Source organism: Lepidochelys kempii, chromosome 3 (assembly GCF_965140285.1).
Source record: "Lepidochelys kempii isolate rLepKem1 chromosome 3, rLepKem1.hap1, whole genome shotgun sequence".
Taxonomy (NCBI): domain Eukaryota; kingdom Metazoa; phylum Chordata; order Testudines; family Cheloniidae; genus Lepidochelys; species Lepidochelys kempii.
In genome coordinates, this window is record NC_136382.1 from 91225786 (window position 1) to 91246591 (window position 20806).

The window sequence follows — 20806 nt, forward strand, 5'->3', positions numbered from 1 at the left end:
TCCCGGACATGGCTGTTATCAGAGGGAGATCCACAGGCAGCGTGGAAGTGAAGGTGTACCATCCGCGCTTCTGTGCTGCAGCAGCCCCAGGGCTAGGCTCTGGGCTTCCACCCCCGTGGGTCTTCCCAGAGCTCAGGACACTAACTCCTGCCACAGCTCCGGGCTGCTGCTCCTCCCCCAGCACACACAACGTCTCCTGCTGGGGCTGGGGGCCACCAGGGCTCGGGGCTTCCAGCCCCCGCAACTCCTGCCCAGTTCGGGGCTGCCTGTCCACTTCCCGCACCCACCCCCTCATGGCTCCTGCCTGGGCTCGGGGACCTGGGTTGGGGGCTGCAACCTCCTGCGGCTCCAGCCAGGACTCAGGGCTTCCACCCACTGTGGCTCCTGCCCGGGTTCTGGGCCACCCAGGCTTAGGGCTTCTGCCCCCAATTCTGGCTCCTGCCTGGGCTTGGGGCTTCATTTTTCAAGTTGTCCAGGGCCCCATGGGCCCATGCGTTAAGCCACCCTTGACCTTGACTAGCAGCTTGGAACCCCCGGCTGGGCTGCTCCCAGCAGCACGGGAGAGATTGTACCTACCTCCATCTCCAGGAGCCTCCTCCAGCTGCAGGAAACTCCGCAGCTGCTGCCATCATGCCAATCCTGCAACAACTTTGGGACCCCCATCCCCTTTTGGATCCAGACCCCCACAGTTACAACACTGTGAAATTTCAGATGTAAACATCTGCAATCATGAAATTGACCAATTTTAAGACCCTGTGGCCATGAAATTGACCACAGTGAACCCTGAATTTGGTAGGGCCCTACCCACTGGCATAGACGCGCTGCAGTTTCTAGTGTGGACTAGCCCTAAGTCATCAAAGCTATGCCCAGGCTGTTGGGAAGAGGCACTGAGATGGCGTATCAATGTCAAGCTATTCAGCGACCGATGACATGGCTTGTACTATAATAATAATCATCTGGCACGCCTCAGCCAGTTGATTCCTCCATCTGCAAAGTCCTTCTGTATGACTATCACTGTGCAGTTCATGTTAGCGCCTGCTTATTTATCATCTTGCTAGCAGCCAAACGTGCCTCAACACCCAGCCTGGTTAATCCCAATACAATGTTTTGTGTTTTTAATAGTCACAGGAAAGTGCTTTAAAAAACTCCCCAAATATTTTCAGTCTCCTTCCCCCAGATTTTAGTGAACTGACCTTGAAGGAGTGAGTGCCATGTGGTGGGATAAGGCCAGGCTCCCAGGCTTTTGGTCACCAACCCCCCACCCCCCTTTTTTTTTTTTTAAATGGGCCATATGCTGCTCAATCTCCACTGCAGCTTCTCAGTCAGTCACTACTTCCTTGATACAGTTCTGGGCACTGAGCACAGACAGACTATAAAGCCACACATATGCTATGCATTTGCTACACAAAGCCCATTGCTCTTTCTACATCATGGAATTCTGTGTTAAGGGCCCTGCCAAGGAGCCCCGAGCCTAATGAGGGGGTGTGGTATTTGGTGGCTCGCTATGGGAGAAGGCAAAAAAGACCACACAGGCCAGGTCCTACAGGATTTCTAGCCCCCACTGGACTTCTGGGGTAGGCTTGAGATCTCACAGGACTTGGAGCCATAAGATCTCATGGAACTTGGCACGAGATTTGGAGCCATGATAAGATGCGTCCTCAGGATCACTTCCTGTTTGCTGGCTTCCAGCTGGCCACCCACCATCCCTCTCCTGCCTGCCCAGATGGGACTGCAGCAGGGCAGCCTCCTGGGCTCTGCCTACTGCTGCTGCAGGTGGGCCAGCAGCTCTGCAAGCCGGCAGGACCATGTCCACATTGCTTTCCCTTGGAGTGATTCGCTTTCATGGTGCCCCATGCGAAGCTGCTCAGGCCAGGTCCTGAGTCAAGGTAAGGGCTGCCTCAGCCTACCCTGTGGGGCTCGGGGTGCTAGGGCGGTGGGGATTAGGAATTCCTAGGGAGGACAGAGCTGAGCTCCATGGCCCAGGCAGAGCCTGACTGCCTCGGGCTGTGGACCATGCCCATTCGGGACTGTTTGCTGCCCTGTGGGACTTGAATTGGTTGCAGCACCAGCTGTTGGATGTGAGCTTGGCTGGCCTCACCTCAACCAAATGCGCCCCAGGGGCAAACTCAGGTGTGCCCCCCCAAACATGTGGGGTGGAATTTATTTAGTGCCTCTGCCTTGCTGTGCTAGTCTAGTTGGTTCCTACCCTGGGCCGATCACCGCTCCCGCAGGGCAGCGGAGGAGCTGAGTTGATTGGACTGATCTGGGCTTGGGGCAGACGCTCCCTGGTGTGGTTCTTGCTCCTAGTACACAGCCCCTTTCTATCTGATCATTCCCTATGTGTGTGGTCTCCCCATACCTCCTGTGGGGCACTGGCCATGCTTGCAGCCTAAACCAGGCACAATATAGAAACTGGCACTTTTGGAAGTGAAAACGGAACGCTCCGCTTCCTGGCAGTAGCTAGTGTGTCTGGGGTTCATGCTGCTGCTGGTGACTTTGTCCCTCTGAGATGTGGTCAGAAGACGTATTGAGGAGTGTCCATTTCCACTCCAGGGCCCTTTCTACTGCAATTTAAGAGGTTACAGCCCTGCTTCAGGCTGACGCACTCAGGGTTTTGCACACTTAGGGCAAACTTCCTTACTTTAGTTAGGCCCTTAGCCTGCAGAGCCTGCATCATGTCTGTCCTACCCCAACAATGGGGAACTTCTACTTCTAAGCATACTGCGTTCATAACTTTCCACCAAGTTCTGGTGGCTGTCGGTGCCGATAAACAGTTCCTACAACAGGCGAAGGTTATAAACAGTGCTGATACAGTTCCTAAAACAGGCGAAGGTTATAAAAGCTGCTTCCCCTCCACCCCCAAATAGTGGCTGGGTTTGTCTCCATTTTATCTCTGCTCTGCCTTTTAAATTCTAACAAGCTGGCTGAGGACAATCATCTGCGCTTGGAAGGCAAATACTGTTCCCACACCTTGCTGCGCCCCACCCCTTCCAGGGGAAACCCAAGCACTGAGGGTAGGAATAGAGCAACTGGTGAAAGGTGTTTGAAAAGCCCTGCTATGAACCATGCAGTGAGCAAACACTGGTATGAGCTGCAGGAAGAGACTTGCAAGGCAGGTTGTGCAGAACTGAGGTGGTGATTAGCCTAATTGGGCTGGTGTAATGTCTCAGCAGAAACATTCCCACGCTTTCCCCTCCACCGAACCCTTCTTTATCATGACTACTTGTTGAGTAAGGCGCCACCTGTCTGCTAGTATCTCTGTCACACTGGGGCTACGGCTAAACATGGTAGCCCCATGAGATTGAGCCACCTCCCCAAAGCATGATGCAGCCTTTGCCTTTTCAGGGTTGCAATCTGGCTGTTAACTGGGAGACTCCAAAGGCAGCTCCTGTGAGCTCTAAATCTGAACGGGGTCCTCAAGACAAGTCATTAATGTAGGTGGGAGCTTAACCCCCTTTCCTGGCCAATGTCTGGATTATTAGACTATGCCTTACATAGCTTTCAGAGTGTCCATCTCTGCCTTCGCAGATCAGTCCGGGCCAAGCACAGCACTCACTGTAGAATTCTTCCAGTCAGGGCGGGGTTTTGTGGCCCCACAGCCTGGCCACAGAGTGAGTGCACCAGGAACTGCACATGCCTCATCAGATTCCTGAATAGAGAACATGGCTCAACTGTAGAATTTCTTCCGTGTCGCACTTCTTGGGTGCCCTCAGGTAAGCCTGGGGCATGCAGCTCAGGTGGTGAGGTGAGCAGAGCCACCCCTGGAATGGAGTCCTCCTCACCCCAAATGGTCCATGCTTGTGAAATATGCACATTGTGCTCTGAACCTCTGGCCTCCCTGGCAGGAACTGGACCGCACACTCCTGCTGGTGTGATTTCAGGGCAGGACACCAGGGCTTATTCTAGCTCATGTCTCGCCCACTGCCCTGTGGAAGAGAGATTTCCCTTCCTAGCATGGGGCACAGCAGCCCTTCACAGGGAGGGGAAGGAGTGACTCCACCTCCTGGAATCCTGAATAGGACTAAAGCTTTCTAAGCACTCGCTTCTTGCTAGAGATGTTTAACAATTAACGTTACCAAACAGAAATGTGCATGCAACATTCATTTCACTGCCACACATGTGTAGGGTGGCCAGCTGCCTAATCACACAGACCCAAACATCCTTGCCTTGCCCCTGCCCTGAGGCCACACCCCTGCCCTGCTCCTTCTCAGAGGCCCCCACCCCCTGCTACATTCCTCCCTTTCTCCATTGCTCGCTCTCCCCTACCCTCACTCATTTTCACTAGGCTGAGGCAGGGGTTTGCGGGGCAGGAGGGGTTGTGGGCTCTGGGCTGGGAGGTGGGGCTGAGGGGTTTGGAGTGTGGAAGTGGGCTCAGGGCTGGGGCAGGCGGTTGGGATGCAGGGTGCAGGCTTTGGAAGGGAGTTTGGGTGTGGGGGGAGCTCAGGGCTGGGGCAGGGTGTAGGAGGGAGTTCGGGGTGCAGGCTTTGGCCAGGAGGGGCTGACCTCAGGCTCCCGGAAGGAGCCAGCATGTCTGGCTCCTAGGTGGAGGGGCCAGGTGGCTCTGCGCACTGCCAGCGCTCGCAGGTGCCGCACCCGTAGCTCCCATTGGCCACAGTTCCCGGCCAATGGGAGCTGCAGCGTTGGTTCTTGGGGCAGGGGCAGCACGCAAAGACCCCCTGGCTGCCCCTGTGCCTAGGAGCTAGAGGGACTTGCCGACCACTTCTGGGAATGGCGCAGTGCCAGGGCAGATAGGTAGCCTTCCTTAGCCCCACTGCGCTGCCAACTGGACTTTAAAGGGCCTAAAATCTTCCAGATTGGCTTCAATAGTCCAGAAGATCAAGGCCCATTCTGGGAGACTCCCAGCCAAAGCAGGAGGGTTGGCAAACCTACGCATGTTCCCGGGCCTAACATTGGCATAGCCAATGCTCGCTCGCTTGCCGGTCAACTGATTCAGAGCACTAGACCCCCTAGGCCAGGGAAGTGCCAGAACAGGATGCTGGTGGCGGCCCTATGGACTCCTGGTTGCTAGAAACAGGATCCTCAGCCAAGGGAGTACGTGCACACGCACCTTTTTAGCTGACACATGATGGCGTTTGAGGAGTTTCAGGGAGGCTGACAGTCCACCCAGGGCCTGACTCACCCCAGAACACCAAATCTGGTTGTTCATGGTCTTGCTATAGCTAAGCGGTTCTCCAGGGTGACCTTTTACTGCAGGTCTGTGGGTCAGGGATTCATGTTCCACAGGATGCAGTAGGAAGGAGCCTGGGCTTCCAGGATGTAGAGCAATGTCAGGAAGCCAGTGACCTCACAGTCCTTAGGCTATTAGTTGAAGGTCTTCCTCGGGGCTACTGGACAGGGAGTGAAGCTATACTCTTCGGGCAGCCTTTCTGTGGGTTTTCTTCAGGGCCTTCTGGGGCCTTGAGTTGCTCACTTCAGCCAAGGGAGACTCTTCAAGGTGGGCTCTCAAACTACAGGGTGTGCAGTGGGAAGGTGACTCTGTACTGCTCAAGGTCCACATATCAAAACTGATCAAATGGTAGGAACTTGCTGATTTAGGCTCCAGATCAGAAAGGTAACATAGTGGATATCCTGGGGGCAACCCCTTCTGAGATGGGGGTATCGTGTCTAGCCCCCTGGCAGCAAATGGGAACCAGGGGCCTGGGCACTACCTGGGAGGACTGCCCCACCAGTGTGCTTGATGGCAGTGCTGGCTAGGATCAAGGTCCCCTCTTGCCTCAACACCCTTAATGGGGAGGGATGCTAGCAGGCAAGTGGAGACACCCAGAGACCCTGCTAATGTGACAATAGGCTCCCCCTGTGGTGGGAGCCTGGGAGCCCCTTAATTGGCAAAGGATCTATGGGGTGAGAGTGACTGTGCTGGGCTGTCGTTTTCTCACCGGGAACTTTGGATGTAATTTGATTAATAAAGTTGCAGCCTGGCTAAAACCCATACCGCTTGTCCTGGCCTTCTTCCGTGTGGTGAAATCAATGCAGACCATATCCTGGGTGGTCTCCATATCCTGACTGTGGTTGTGCTAACCAGTTCTGACATGTCACTCTTCATAAGAGCGTAATCTGCATCTAGTTAATTTGATTTACAGCAGACATATCCATGCACCGTAGAGTTGCACTTGACAGACAGGGCTATTTGTGGCTAGAGTGTGGTTAACATCACTTTGAACTGGATACATTTAAGAATTTCTCCTGAGATGCAGTGTCACTGGCTATTAATCTCGCTTTGACCAGTTTATTATACCCTGGTCTGAGCCACTTACATGCTTAGGGTGAAATTTATCCCTGGTCTTACTACAGTGACTTCCAGAGAGTTTCACTAGGGTTGAATGTAACTTGCTGGGTCTTAGGGTGTCTCATTTTAGTGTAGCAGTAACAAAGGGCATGGAGAAAATAGATTGGCAGAGACAACGGCAAGTGAAAAAATAGCCTTAATACATGAAATGTCTGTATCCTTAGGCACTTGGGCTTGCAGGGTTTTTTTTCATGCTAACCACAAGGCTTCCCAGCCCCCAAGATAATGTTACTCCTATCCTGGAATTCGAGCTGCTGCAACAGAATTTCAACAGTGAGCCTCTTGCATGCAGCAGTCGCTTCCATGAGGCGGGAACAGTAAATTCAACATAACTGACCCTAGGGTGACCAGTCAGCAAGTGTGAAAGATTGGGACAGGGAGTGGGAGGTAATAGAAGCCTATATAAGAAAAAGCCCTGACTATCAGGAGTGTCCCTATAAAATCAGGACATCTGGTCACCCTAACTGAGCCAGAGCCCCCAGGGCCCAATTGTGCTCCAGACGAAGCCGGTGGCAAAACTTTGCCTCCACTAAGGTGCAGGGTCTGGGCTTGAAACTGCTCATATGAGTTTGCAACTAAATGCATTAAAGAATCTCTCTTGAGATCAAAGCGCCAGAAAGAAAAGCTGCTTCCACCTTACCTACAACTGTAAAAAATGACAGCCGCAAAATGGCTCTCTGGCTAGACCCTCCTGAGTTTAAAGGCACCCTTCCCCTTCCCAGTGTGAGATGTTTAAACAAAGAACAAAACAAAACCCAAGACATTTGTCTCCACCCCAGTTGTTTGAGACATGGAAGTGAAATGAGCCTTCTCAAACTGCAAGCTCCTCTTTCCACACACCCAACTTGCTTGTCACAAAAAGAATGAATTGCTGTGGTCAAGTGCGATTTCAAAAGGCTGACTTAAGAGGTTATTCTGAAGGGGTTTTGTTTTGTACAACTGCTGTAGTTTTGATCAGTGAACTTTGCCACTCCTGTTTCCATCCCTCCAATAAGGAAATCTCTACAGTGGGCAGCTGTATGGGGAGGGGAACAGATTTCAGGTAGAGATGGCACACTGGCCTAACTGAGCCAGCAGGAAATAAGATGCTGGGCAAGCCACAAGGACACTTCATGGCCTGATTAATATAGGCACTGAGTACTTTCATCCTGCATGGGCTGCAGTGGATTAGCCTAGCCTGGGTGTGAACAGTGATGCTACAACACCATACCACCTGTAACTGTGTCCTCACTGGTGCTGTGAGCCTCAGTCTAGGGACAAATCCCACAGGTCTTTGGGCTGGAGGATGTTGATACTCTGTACGATTCTTTACCAGCGAATTAGAGGAGAATGTGTGGGAATTATGGGAAACCATTGGAGGAGCAGTCTAGCAGCACTCATGTGATTTCACTGTAGACTGGGTGGGTTATCAGCTCAAGTGAAAGTGAAACTCAAGCTCTAACTCACTCCCCCTTGCCATGCCAGGTAACCCCAGTTGAAAGCACCACTAAATTGAGGAAAGAGGGTTTTAGGTATGGACAGGATGGAGGTTATGGGACAACACCTGACTAGGGGCCTGAGCTACATCTGCAGTGAAGAGTTCCCAGTGAGCATTGAGGGTGCTCAGCATCTCTGAAAAGCAGGCCATTAACCTATTGTGCCTCAGTTTCTAACCAGTAAAATAGAGGTAATAGTTTCCTGCCAGTGGCTGGTGTGAGGCTGCAGGCATTGCTTTCAGCAGAGTCTGGAGAGCCACAAGGTGGAGTGCGACAGCAATAAGAATGACTCAGTTAACACACTTGCATCACCCCAGAGAAACTCATACCACTGCCTTTCGACGGGCTAAACCAACAGAGTTGTGTTCTGGTGACATGCCTTCAGAAGTGCACAGACAAAGTTACCAGAGAGATCACTGATGTTTGGGTCCAACCTTTTGTCTTTAAATAACTGGGTTTTGTGGAGGCAAGTGGAAGGCACAAGGGATTGGCAATGTAATTGAAAACCTAGCCTTTCACCACCAGGAAATTGGTTCAAATGTGGTCTAGGGCAGCAGTGACCAAAGTAATTAGCTCTGGTAGCAGTGTGGTGACCTGTGTGGGCTCAAGGGATAGATGTTCACATAATCAAAGTGCAGTTCTAGTCTGAAAAGTGCCCCTGTAAAAATGGCATCATGGGGCTCCTTATTTATAGTGTCTCACTGAGTCCAGGTAAAATTTGCTCAATGATAGTTCTTCTAACTGCCCACCCTGCAAACTCGGCCTAGAATCTAGGAGCCACGCTGGATTTTTCCTTCTTGTACATCAGCACTCATGAGAAAGATTCTAACGGCTGAATTTTTCACACAATGATTATGCAACTCTATTGTCTTCAAATTCTGCCTTCTTACACCATCTTTAATGGGGTCATACAGGTCATACATGAGGGCAGAATTTTGTCCTTGCACTTGAAACAATAACCATTGCTATCGATGCAAGTGCAACAACAGAATGCAGCTCACTTTCTTTATGCAGGACTAGTAAGGTTAAAAGACAGCAATTTATTTTCGTTCCTAACGACAACGATTGACTCTGAATAATCCCATGACACATATATCTTTCGGGAGAAGGTGCCATTTCCACAAGTCACTTTTCTGCTCTTAAAACAAACAAACAAAATCTACTGGTGTTTTGTTTTTACTAAAATTCCCTAATACAGCACCACAAGCCATGCAGAAAGTGGGTGGATAAGCTGCTTTTAAAACCAGACAAGGATGGGGGTAAAAGACATCTTTCATTGTGAGAAAGTTACACCATTTGTGATAAGGAAGGAAGCCAAATGTCTGGCTTCTTCAGTGTTATCTTATTGTATTGTCTGGACAAAATAATTTGGGTTTCTTCACCTACATTTTATTGTAGTTGTGGAGACTTCCACCCAAGTTTGTCTTTCCAAACGTACAAACAAATGTACTGTATGATATGTGCAGAGGCTGTTCAGCGTCATGTTTTCAGTAGCGTCTCTTGAGCAATGTGAAACATACATATATCTATCTACCACCACCACAGATAATTCACTGGTGTGGTATTTCCCAGAGTTTCTCATCCTGTTTATTTATAAACAATCATTGTAAGAAGAAGTCCATGAAAGATACAACTATTTTGTCCTAGTAGGGGTTATCACTGCTTTTTTGAGACTTTTTGCAGTTAAGCTATGATTTCATTCATCAGCACAGTGACATCAGAACTGACCACAATATCACTGACAATGCTTTCGCTTCCTGAAAACATTCTGAACAGAATTTGGAAACCCTGAAACATCATAGCTAGTCACCCCAAACTTCAGCAGGCCTTACTGGAAAAGCTCTTTTTATGATCTGTAGTGATCCTTCAGTTTAAAAGGAACTATGGGTTTGAACATCTGACGTTCATCATCACAACTTTGTGCTAGTAAATAGAATGAGAAAGGATATAGTCTGTCACAAATTATTCAGATATCATGGGATTTCTTTAGTCAATCATACCATATCACAACAGGCAGTAATTAATCTTAAAAGTGTATATACTACTGTAGGGCAGGTGATCTATGCCAAAAGCCTAAAGTTTAAAGGACCCATTAAAAATAATTAAGTACAAAAGAAGACAAATATACAGAGAGTGGGACATCTAGGCTGATTGCTTCACGGGATAGGTAGATTACTAGAAGTTGCTTGAAGCAGGAGCTGGCAGACCTTGATGAACACTAAGGCCCAGCTCTTCAATGGTATTTGTGTGCTCAGCTCCCATGGATTTCCCATTGAAGATCTGGACCTTAGGGGACAGCAACTCCCACTGAAATCAATAGAAATTGGGCACCTAAATACCTTTGAGGATGTGGAGCCAAGAGACTAATCCAGGAGGGAAAGATGGCAGAAAGGATGGTGGTATGGTAACCATTCATCGTCAGAGAAGGGGAGGAAAGATCATGAGTTCATTTATAGCCACATTAAGCTAACACATTGATCAGGTTCATTAATACTTCATACAGATACTATAAACCAGACCCTTTTCTTCCAAGAGCCCAAAGCACTGTCCAAATATTAACTAAACTTCTGCCAGGCAGCTGTCTCATTTTACAGATGGATAAACTGAGGCAAAGAGGCACACAACCACTTGTCCACGGGCACCCAGAGGGTGGGGTGTCAGTCAAGAAAAAATATCCAGTTCCTCACACAAGATGTAAAGGATTTTAAAAAAAAATCCATGCAAAAATCCTGTGTCCTGCAGGCAATGGAAATCTAGGTGATAAGACCAAGATGCCTAAAACAAGGAGCTGATCTTACTTAAAGAGGCAGCTTGTCTTCCCATGTATGCCTAAGCTTTTTATCCTTAAGTAACACCATCTGCTCTGATAGACAGTTTTATAAAATTTGAATAGGGCGACCTGGAAATGTGTGGATCCTGCATTGTGGAAATGTGAAAGTCATACGAAGCTGGGAAAAGAATATGAACTACTCATATTATTTGTCTTCTAGAGAGACTCAGGCAGACATAGCACTGTGACATGACCAGGACCTTTTGGGGGCTTTCCATCCAACTTAGACAATAAGTGGGAATTTTGGTAGAGCTGCTGAACTAACTATCCTACTGCCTTAGGTGTTTACACACACTAGCATATGGCATTTATTAAGATGCCCATTTATAAGCTCGAATTCATTTTGATTGGTATAATTCTGACGGGTAATTTTTATCACACTCCAGCCCGCATGGTTCTCAGCCTGCTTTCCTTATTGGTATAAAACCATAAGCAACAATGGACATCCAAGGACCTGAGTTTTACTTATAACCAAGTGTATGTAAACTGATTAATAACCATTCCAATTCTTTGGCAACTGGTACATTATTCACTCTTTCCCAGAGGTAGAAATGGAGAATCAAAGAGATGAAATAATGTCTTTTTGGGGATTTAGCACACAATGATCTCAAAGGTGACTGAATTAACTTCTCTCCTCCCCAGAGCTAGCTTCAAATCCCGAATTAGGGTGCAGTGAAACTAACGCAATGGTGGTCCGGTCCCTGCCTTGTTTTCATTTGTCCTCCTCACAAAACCACCATACAGTCTGGCACAATTGGCTGTCTCTGCTTCCAGAGAGCCCCCAGGACTGGTGCTGGAACTAGGGGTGCTGTCGCACCCCCTGTCTTGAAATGGTTTCCATCATATACAGGTTTTATAGGTTGGTTCAATGGCTCTCAGCACCCCCACTATACAAATTGTTCCAGTACCCCTGACTGCGGTTTACTAGTGCCATTGGTCCCTCGTTTTGAGGAACACTAAGTTCACTCACAAAGATGTAATAGCAAAAGTCACTGTTTCCACTACAAGTGTAAAATTGCATTAACAATTATTAGAATGGTTTCAGAGTAACAGCCGTGTTAGTCTGTATTCGCAAAAAGAAAAGGAGTACTTGTGGCACCTTAGAGACTAACCAATTTATTTGAGCATAAGCATCCAATGAAGTGAGCTGTAGCTCATGAAAGCTTATGCTCAAATGAATTATTAGAATATTTACCTTGATGTTTAAACATGATCCTCCACCGACACCATTATCCAGTGATGCCTGAAACCAGGGCTTAAATTCTCAGAGTATTTCCTGGAGCTCACCACACTCCTCAACCCCCATTCTCTGTGGGAGGCTGCCAGGACTTGGGGCTCTAGCCCCACAGGAAAGAGTGGCACCAGGGCTCAGGGCTTCAGCCTCCCGGGGCTAAACTATTTAGCAGTGCTCCACTCCAGACAACGCTGGCTGAATTTGAACCCTGCCTGAAACCATATTAATTCGTGTGTGTGTCACTGGAGCATCATGTTCAAATATCAGTGTAAGTATTCTAAGAATTAATATGATCTTACAGCTAGAGTAAAACCAGTGACTTACACACATAGCCCTTATCATAAGGTTATTACATCTTGTACCCCAAATGCTTGCCACGGGCTAAGCCTGTGTTCTTTCCAAACACTCTGCATTACTGGAACAATTTCTGAAGGACGAGCTTTGTTTAAATTTTTTAAATTAAAAAAAAAAAGTTGGTGGTATATTTATTTGCATTTAAAAAAATCCTTTAAACCAAGTTAGCTTAAAGGATATTAAAGGAACTTGCTGCCCCCTGGTGATACTACATTAAAACACCAAGTTCTTCGCATATTAGCATTGAGATTATGTTGCCCAGCATTAACATATATTTATGATTCTGATGACAAATTCCAATTATTTGCTTACAGAAATCAACAAATTTTGCTTTTGCTCCAACCCATGGAGGTAGCATAAAATAAAGTTGCCCTTTTCCTATTTAATCAACTCTCTCAAGCGGTTAGAACCACCACATTATGTTACCTTAATGCATATGGATCTTCTTAACAGAACACAGCTTGCCTCTCTCTCAAAAAAAGCTAAAATCAATTCAGACATATTTTGCCTGGATTTAAGATTATCTGGAAGAAAAAACAATTTTAGGACCAAACAAAACTGTCAAATTTTCCCCTACCCTCATTCATTTTATGAGGAAGGAAGAGCTGAGCATTCAGGTAAAACTTACATGCTTCATGTGAATGAACAATGCTGTTTTCACACACCTGCCTACATAGAAATCTTTAGTTCAGGTGATAGTTTCCAGAAAGTCCACCTCATCTGTACTCTCAAGTCCAAAACTGCGAGTGCTAAGTACTGAGGCCCTGATCCAATAATTGGTTCCACTTAGGCAGTCCCTTGCACCTATGTGGAGCCAATTGCAAGATCAGGGCCCACACTCTGAATGCATTGGTACTTCGATCCTGTGGCTAGATGCTTTGTAGCTTCACCTCCTGGTTTGGAAGGAATAGCCTCCATGATCATAATCTGAGATGCACCCACACCTATTATTTATTTGTAGTTATTTCGATGGCACTCATCGTAGCATCTAGCAACTCAAAAATATGAATGTGGTAATTAGACTATATCCCTCAAGAGATCGCCTAAGCACCCTGTGTAACTAAGGGATAACAAGGGATATCTTTTTCAGCCCACTGATAGCCTGAACAATTAAATACACCATGTATGTTGTCTCGGCCTTCACAAAGCTAGCAAATCCCTGGGTGGATGTCACCTGGTGTCCAATAGGAGATGTTTGTGCCAGGGAGGAGAGGGTTTCTGTGTGTCTTTGAGTCTAGAACATCCACATCTCTACACTCCTAGGGATGCATCTTTCTGCTCTGGCCTGTTCCCTCTCATGCTGCTCCACCTCATGCCACAAGTATCAGGGAGGAGGCAGCTGTGTCACCAAAGACTAAGGCGGGAAGTAGCTAGCAGGAAGCAAAGTAGGACATGTAAAAAACAAACCCAAAACTCTCCACCCACTATGAGGGAGAAAGGACAGGCCACTGCAAACACTCACCAAAGTGGGGGAGTCAAGAGGAAGTGAACCAAAGCAAGCCTTGTGTTAGGAGAGGAGTTACCAAGGCAAATATGCTCGTATATACAGAGGGTTGAGGACAAATCTACTTACATTCAGTGTCCTCAAAATTAAAGTTTCCCTTCCCTTAGGCAAACTGATCCTAAAACACATTAAAGCTTAGCCAGTGAGAAGGGAAGTACCCTTAGATGTCAACCTTCACAGGACACCCCCACCATGATATGCTAGTTTACGTGCACTCACTAATATGCCATTACCAGGAAGATTAAGATTTAATCCAGCAAGGACCTGCCAAGATTTACAGATATATTTAGTAACAAGTTTGTTAATCTTCCTTAAACAGGCAAGTCACCAGATGTCTCCCTGCCAAGAGACCCTCCCTGATCCCTGGCACTTATTTTGATTGATCAAAAGGTGTCTATTGAAATACCTGAAGTGCCTTGTAATCACTTATAAACGCACTTAAAAAAAAGCTCTGCTTCTTCATTGCTGGTTGTTAACCTATTGGCAGAGAACCAGCAGTTGGCAAGCAGTCAGCTGAGCACTCATGGCCATGTGATTGATGAAGTGAACCAGCAGGGATCTGGAAGTGATTGCAGTGAGGAGGTAGGCAAGTGAAAGTGGCTATTAGGCTAGGAGGAGGGTAAGCAACTGTGGAGGGCTGGGTTAGGGTGCTTGATGGGGAGGGGGAAGGAAGGTTGAAGATGGGTCATGAAGCTGGGAAGACAATCCGTGTGGTGGGAGAGGGGAGGACCTGGGTATGGTTTCTGATACAAATCATCCCTGTTTGAGAGGATGGTTTAAAAAATGTTACCATTTTTGCATTATTTCATTAAAAATCCAGCTATTCTCACATATTTCAATAGGGACTGCAGACATGCCTTTGGAATGTCCTATAAATAGTCTTCCAAACATTGGCATCCGTGCTGCTTTTCCTTAGTACAATACACTGAGAACAGATACCCTTGTCCTCAGTGCTCTGTGAATAAGGCTGGCATAACCATAGGGAATGCAGTGTTGGTGTAGCCATGTTGGTCCCAAGATATTAGAAATACAAGGTGGTGAGGTAATATCTTTTATTAGACCAATTTCTGTTGGTGAGAGAAAGAAGCTTTTGAGCTTACACCGAGCTCCTCCTCTTCTTCAGAGATGACAGGGCTGCCAGCATGGATCCTACCAGGTCCTGAAGAAGAACTGTGTGTAAGTTCAAAAGCTTGTCTCTCTCACCAACAGAAGTTGGTCCAATAAAAGATATTACCTCACCCACCTTGTCCCTCTAATAACTATATGATGTCTGAGAAAGCTAAAGCCCATGGGTAACATTTTTGAAAGCTCCTAAATGATTTAGGAACTTACGTTCCATTTTCAAAAATGGGCTTCTAAGTGACTGTCACTTTTGAAAATGGGACTTAAGTGTTTTTGAAAATTTTACCCCAGAGACTATTAGCACTATTAGAGATCTGGGCTAGGAGCTCTGCCTGCTTCTAGCGCAGGTCTCCACACGTGCAGATGCAGGGAAGGCCAGGAACAGACGCAATGCTGCTTTTATGGCTGGGGCAAACCGAGCACAGAGATGACAGGGCTGCTAGCATGGATCCTTCTAGGAAAATAATGACTTCACATGACATGGCCACAACTTGCCAAAGGGGGAAGGGAGGGAAAAGAAATTGAACTAAGGCTTTTCTGTTAAAGGCAGCAATAAGTTTACCAGTAACTTGCATTCCTGTAATATTAAAGATTCACCACAGCGCACATACTGTAGCATCCTTACTCAGATTTTCAGTCTGCAAAATATACCATCCCCATCCTACAAACAGGCCTGCTACATTACCAGCTTTCAATTTCTGTGTGTGCGCAAAGACAGGTCCAGAACATAAAGGGTCTAAGGAAAAAAGTTAGAACTATTTGAAAATCACATCACCTTTTCAAGCTTACAGTCCAGCTTTCTCTGCAAGACTTGATCCTCCATGCATCCCTCCTCCCAGAGGAAATTAGGACCTAGATTGTGCCTCACCGCCACTGCCATGCTGCCTTGAGGAAAAAATTGCAGAGGAACAAGCCAAATACTCCAGTCAGTAGAAGCAGCTGCAGAAGTCAAAGCAGGGACTCCTGCACTGTGGGGGGCCGGGGTAAAATGGGGTCCAGCTAGAGCCACCCTTTCTCCCAGCACCTCCGAGACCCAGAAGTATGTAGGGGAGATCCCCTGCACCAATCTAGAGAAACTAGGACCCAAGTGATACTTCCTATCTGCCCCTGCCATGTGGGCTTGGGACACAACTATAAGGAGGAACCAGCCAAAGACTCCAACTGAGAGGGCAGCTGCAGAAGCAGCCAAAGCAGGGACCTTCAGACAACTTTCTGCAGTTTGTACTTTCTTTGCTATATGCTGACTGGCTATTTGCCAATCCAACCCTCTTCTTCCCTCGGTCTCTTCTCCTCTGCTTCTCCCATGGAACTAATATGTTTTGTGCCATCACATTGTTCACTCTGCTGATGTGTTCTACCCCTTTGCCCATCCTGTGTCTATCCGCTCTATTTAGATTGTAAGCTCTCTGGAACAGAGACTATTTACTTCTGTTTGTGCAGTGCTTGGTACAATGGGGCCCCATTTTTGATTGGTTCTTAGACATTACAGTAATAAAACTTAAAGCGGTGTAGAGGACACAGAAAGATGCTGTTTCAGGTTCTTGTGGATATATCAGCTCTTACACGGGAAACAGAAGAGCTTGAACTCAAGGGTAAGTAAAAGGAAATTTAAAATACTGTTTTTATAATAGAACTGTTTTGTAATAAAGCAAATATTAGTTAGGGGCTCTTCAAATGTGAACTGAAAAGCTTTAATACAAATTAATTTTAAGTGATTGCTAGAAATTACCAATGTTCCAAAGGATGGCACCTACTGTATTCCCATAGTATAAAAACCAAAAACACACACATATCACACCTATTATTCTTTTACTATATCAAATAGAAGAGGAGGATATACTTATGTTTTCAATGGTGCCCTAAGATTTAATCCTTTGACTGGTTTTCAATGGTTTGGATCTTTGCAGCTCTTTTTGGCTGATGGCTACGAGATGTTTAAAGCATTATAACCCAAACACCTTGTGTTTGTTAGACTGTTCCCCCATCCCCATATAGAAAAACTGCAACAAGAAACAGCTCCCAAATTTAATTATTTTTGAGAAGTCTCCTACACCTCCATCTCCCTTTTTATTTTCTTTAATTTGCTGTTACATCTCACTGACCAAGATTGGATTAGCTTTAATGTTTAAGTTAAGGAGTTTGATTTTTGTCAGTGTCTTTTGTGCTTGATACATCCAAATACAGAGTACAACAATAAATTTAGCAGAAGCAGATCACGTATGGTGTTTGCTGCCTATTCACGTTTTATTTATAAAACAAAGAAAACCAGAAATGTTAATTGTAAATTAGGAACAGAAACCGTTGTAATGCATAAGATCCCATCTTTATTTACAGGCTAATAAAAAAATATGAAACTCAGCTTAACTAGGTATAATACAATTGTTGCACAATGTTACACCTTCCACAGATATGAGACCAACCCAAGATGGAAGGGTGTTTGGGCAGATTATACAATAAATAACATCTTAATATTGCTCACCATATCCATTATCAACACATCTGTGGTAAGTCTGAGATACATACAAACCCTCTCCACTGTAGTAAATACAATTCTACCATGGAAATATGAAACAATTTATGACACAAGTTAATTTACTGCCATCAAGTTTGTTTCTTAGTAAGCAGTGGTCCCACATCCCTTCAAACTCCATCCACCTTTAAAAAAACCCAAGAGATAGCTATTCCACTGAAGATTTTAAAAATATGGCCAAGGAATTATCCACACAAAGCTGCAGTCTATTCTCTTAAGAGCTTTGTTTTATTAGCAGAAGTAAAATATATACAAGTAAACAATGTTCTATACTTTTTTTTAAAATAAAAAATGAAAATCTTACTTTCCTTGGAAACTCTTCATGTCAAACTCAATCAACCCTTGGGAACCAGCGGGTTTGAGTGTTCCAGTTATTGGCAAAACAGAGTAACATGTATTTATAGATTGCATTTAGATATGGCAACTTGTTAAACTACTGTCACCTTAAAAAAGAACTTCTAATAGTTTCATTATAGCAACAATAAATCTGCATTGTTATAGCAGGAAGTATGGAGTACAACCACACTATCCTTTCATAGAAAGTCCTAGCAACATTGTCCGACTCAGAGCTTCCCAAACAAAGGTCAGAAAAACTGACGTGCGGGGAAATTTTGGCATTAATTTGTCAGTGCTGGTCATCTTCCCAGCCAGTACCCCACTTCTATTACTGATCTCACCTACAGGATGATCAAAGCAGCAGGCAAATAGAGTGATGATGGAAGGAAAATGAATTCAGCAGCCCTGTCCAACCTCAAACTGGACGTGGCCAAAAGTATTTGAAATGGAAGATTCTAGGTGCTTCAAGGGGGTGAAGGGACTTTCTCTTTCCCACAGATAAATATCCCTACACAGCTTCCCTAGACATGTCTAACATCTTCAAACAGAGAGGGAATTCAAGAAAAATGAAAACTGAACTCCCTTCTCTGACAGAGAAATACTCCACGCTACACTCAGATTCAGAGTACACCGAATGACAGTAGATGTGACACAATGAATGTCTGGATGCAACATTACAGCAATGAATTCATTTGCTAAAATGCACCTGAACAATTCATATGATACATGGAGCTTCAGATGCGTAGAAAGATGCCTTCATAAGCAACTGGTGATATGTTTCTTATGCATTCAGCTCTATTTTTTAATTAACAACATATGCTTAGAGGCAATATTATAGAGTATTTTAATATGCTTTACCACAAAAAAACCTGTCTGTAAATGAAACAGCTTTTTGAATGAATGGAACCATGCACAAAAATTCATGAAAAGAGCAACGGTTAAAGGTTTTATAAATAGCAAAATCTTTGAATTAAAGTATATACATTTTAAAGATATCTCTATAAACATATATATATAGTGTTCCTAAGAGGGATCAGTAACTGTGTTCTACATAAAAAGTTTTGAACATTAAACATTAGATTAATTGATATTCCTCTAAAGGCCTTAGAGATTTTTTCTCTATTTATGTACATCAATACAGTAACATTTGCAAAGCTGTTATTTCACATTAGTTTCACTCTCAAAATATAAAATCTCATCTTTTCACATTACAGTTTAACAGTCTGCATAGCAGTAAACAGGAGAGCAAGCATTTCGTGCTTTATCCTGCGTTAATAAAAGCTATTACACTTTTTATAGTTTGCGTATGGAGCATATTGTGTTTCACTAAAATTTCTATAGATACAGTATGAGAAACTAGCCAAGAAAACCACCATTAACTTTACCGTTTTCCAAACATGCCTTGGGCCTTTAGATGTACATCAATTATCTATTTTAGGATATAACTGCTCTTGGAAGGCAACAGTATTTCATTTAAACAGTAACAATTAAAATGCAATAGGTTAACAGGACTGTCATACTATACCACATTTAGGACCAGATACTTCATGGCCCCGAGCACCTGCTGCAAGATATGGCGTGTCTTCAACTCCCTTTGATTTAAAGATGATTTCAGTGGGAATCGAGCATGTTCAGTACCCATCCAAAAGTACTCAGCGTCTCATAGGATCAAGCCCATGATGAACAACTCAATGTATAAAACTACTTTATATCAGTTCTAACAGTATCCATTCAGTAACGAATACTGACTGTATGATGCTCAGATACAACGCACAAGGGCAGACATAATTCTGAACAAGCATTAAGCCAGTTTTACACTAATTTTGCATTTAAAAACAAATAGAACAGTAGTCTGCTTAAATACTTTTGGAGAATATTTTAAGTGAAGCATTGATTGACAATAAATTGTTTAAAGAAATTAAATCTCCTCTCATGTAAAATGATTGCGTATTGGGAGATCAGAATTTACAACACTCAACAGTTGTTCTTTCCACTTTTGTTTTCTTAAACTAAAACATTTGCTTTTTGCTATAATGTGTGAAAATCTGAGTCATGGCATTTTTTGTCCTCTTCCCCCTCACCCCCTTTTTTAATTGCAGCTCAAAAAACCTAAATGGAAAATTCAGGGATGCAGTGGTAAATATTCACTTCTCCCCTTTTTAACTGTTAAAGGTTAGTTTGGATCAAAGTGCTGTTCATTCTTTGCTTTTACTCAGTGACAAAGGAACAAAATAAAGCTGGCTACAATTTCATTCTACACCCTTCAAGGACATCAATAGGATCCAAAGTTGAATGCATTTAAGATTATCTTCTGGAAACCACATGCTTTGGTGCTTACAGTTCAAGGAAAATCCATTTTACATGTAATATGTTAACTAATGTGTGTCACAGAGGAACAGAGTTTTACACATTATGAATTGCTCACAAAGAAGCCCTGAGGTAACCGCCATTTTTTCCAGGCAACAGTAATACAGGTTTCCTTTGATTTTTAATAGTCCTTTTACAACCTACTATTGTATATAAAATTTGGAACAGTCTATACTGATTATCAATCTTTCCTGAAGAAGTGATCAGGCCAGTCGATTTCTTTAGGACAAGGACTCAGCAGAATCAGCTAGTTTGGGTGCAGTCTCTTCTAAGGGAGCTTGAACTGAATTTCCTAGGTCTCCATTTTCATGTCCATCAACACTTGGTTTCTTATCAAACACTGCAAATTAAAAATAATTCTTTTTTAACAGGTGCTGAGGTGATCCGAGGAATTAAACCAATGAGCTTTACTTCAGAAACTGGAAAACTCATTAAAATAACTAAAAAATAGAACTATAAAGACTTCCAGATAAACATAATATGATAGGAAAATCTGCACTGCTTCTGTAAAGGAAAATCATGCTTCTCTAATCTAGAAGAAATATTTGAACACATCTACAAAACAGCGGAAAAAGAAGAACCAATTGTCAATGTATTAGGACTGGCCAAGAGTCAGAAAACAAAAAGTAGGAACAGTCTATTTTCTCATGGGAACATGGTTAAGAGGAAGTGAAAATCTGCAGATAATACAAATTTATCCAGGCTAGCCAAGGTGACTGAATGAGGAACTTCAGAGGGACCTAACAA

At 44.7% G+C, this 20806-nt stretch overlaps 1 protein-coding gene across 3 annotated transcripts in view; it reads right to left on the reverse strand.

Moving 5' to 3' along the window:
- Positions 1 to 17127: 17127 nt before the first annotated feature.
- The window catches only part of GOPC (golgi associated PDZ and coiled-coil motif containing), a 66633-nt gene continuing 62954 nt past the window's right edge, over positions 17128 to 20806 (reverse strand). For all 3 annotated transcript variants that reach the window (XM_073337144.1, XM_073337143.1, XM_073337147.2), the window contains one exon: positions 17128 to 20399. In XM_073337144.1, the coding sequence (XP_073193245.1) occupies positions 20281 to 20399 (119 nt within the window). In that variant the 3' untranslated portion in view covers positions 17128 to 20280. The remainder of the gene's footprint in view (positions 20400 to 20806) is intronic.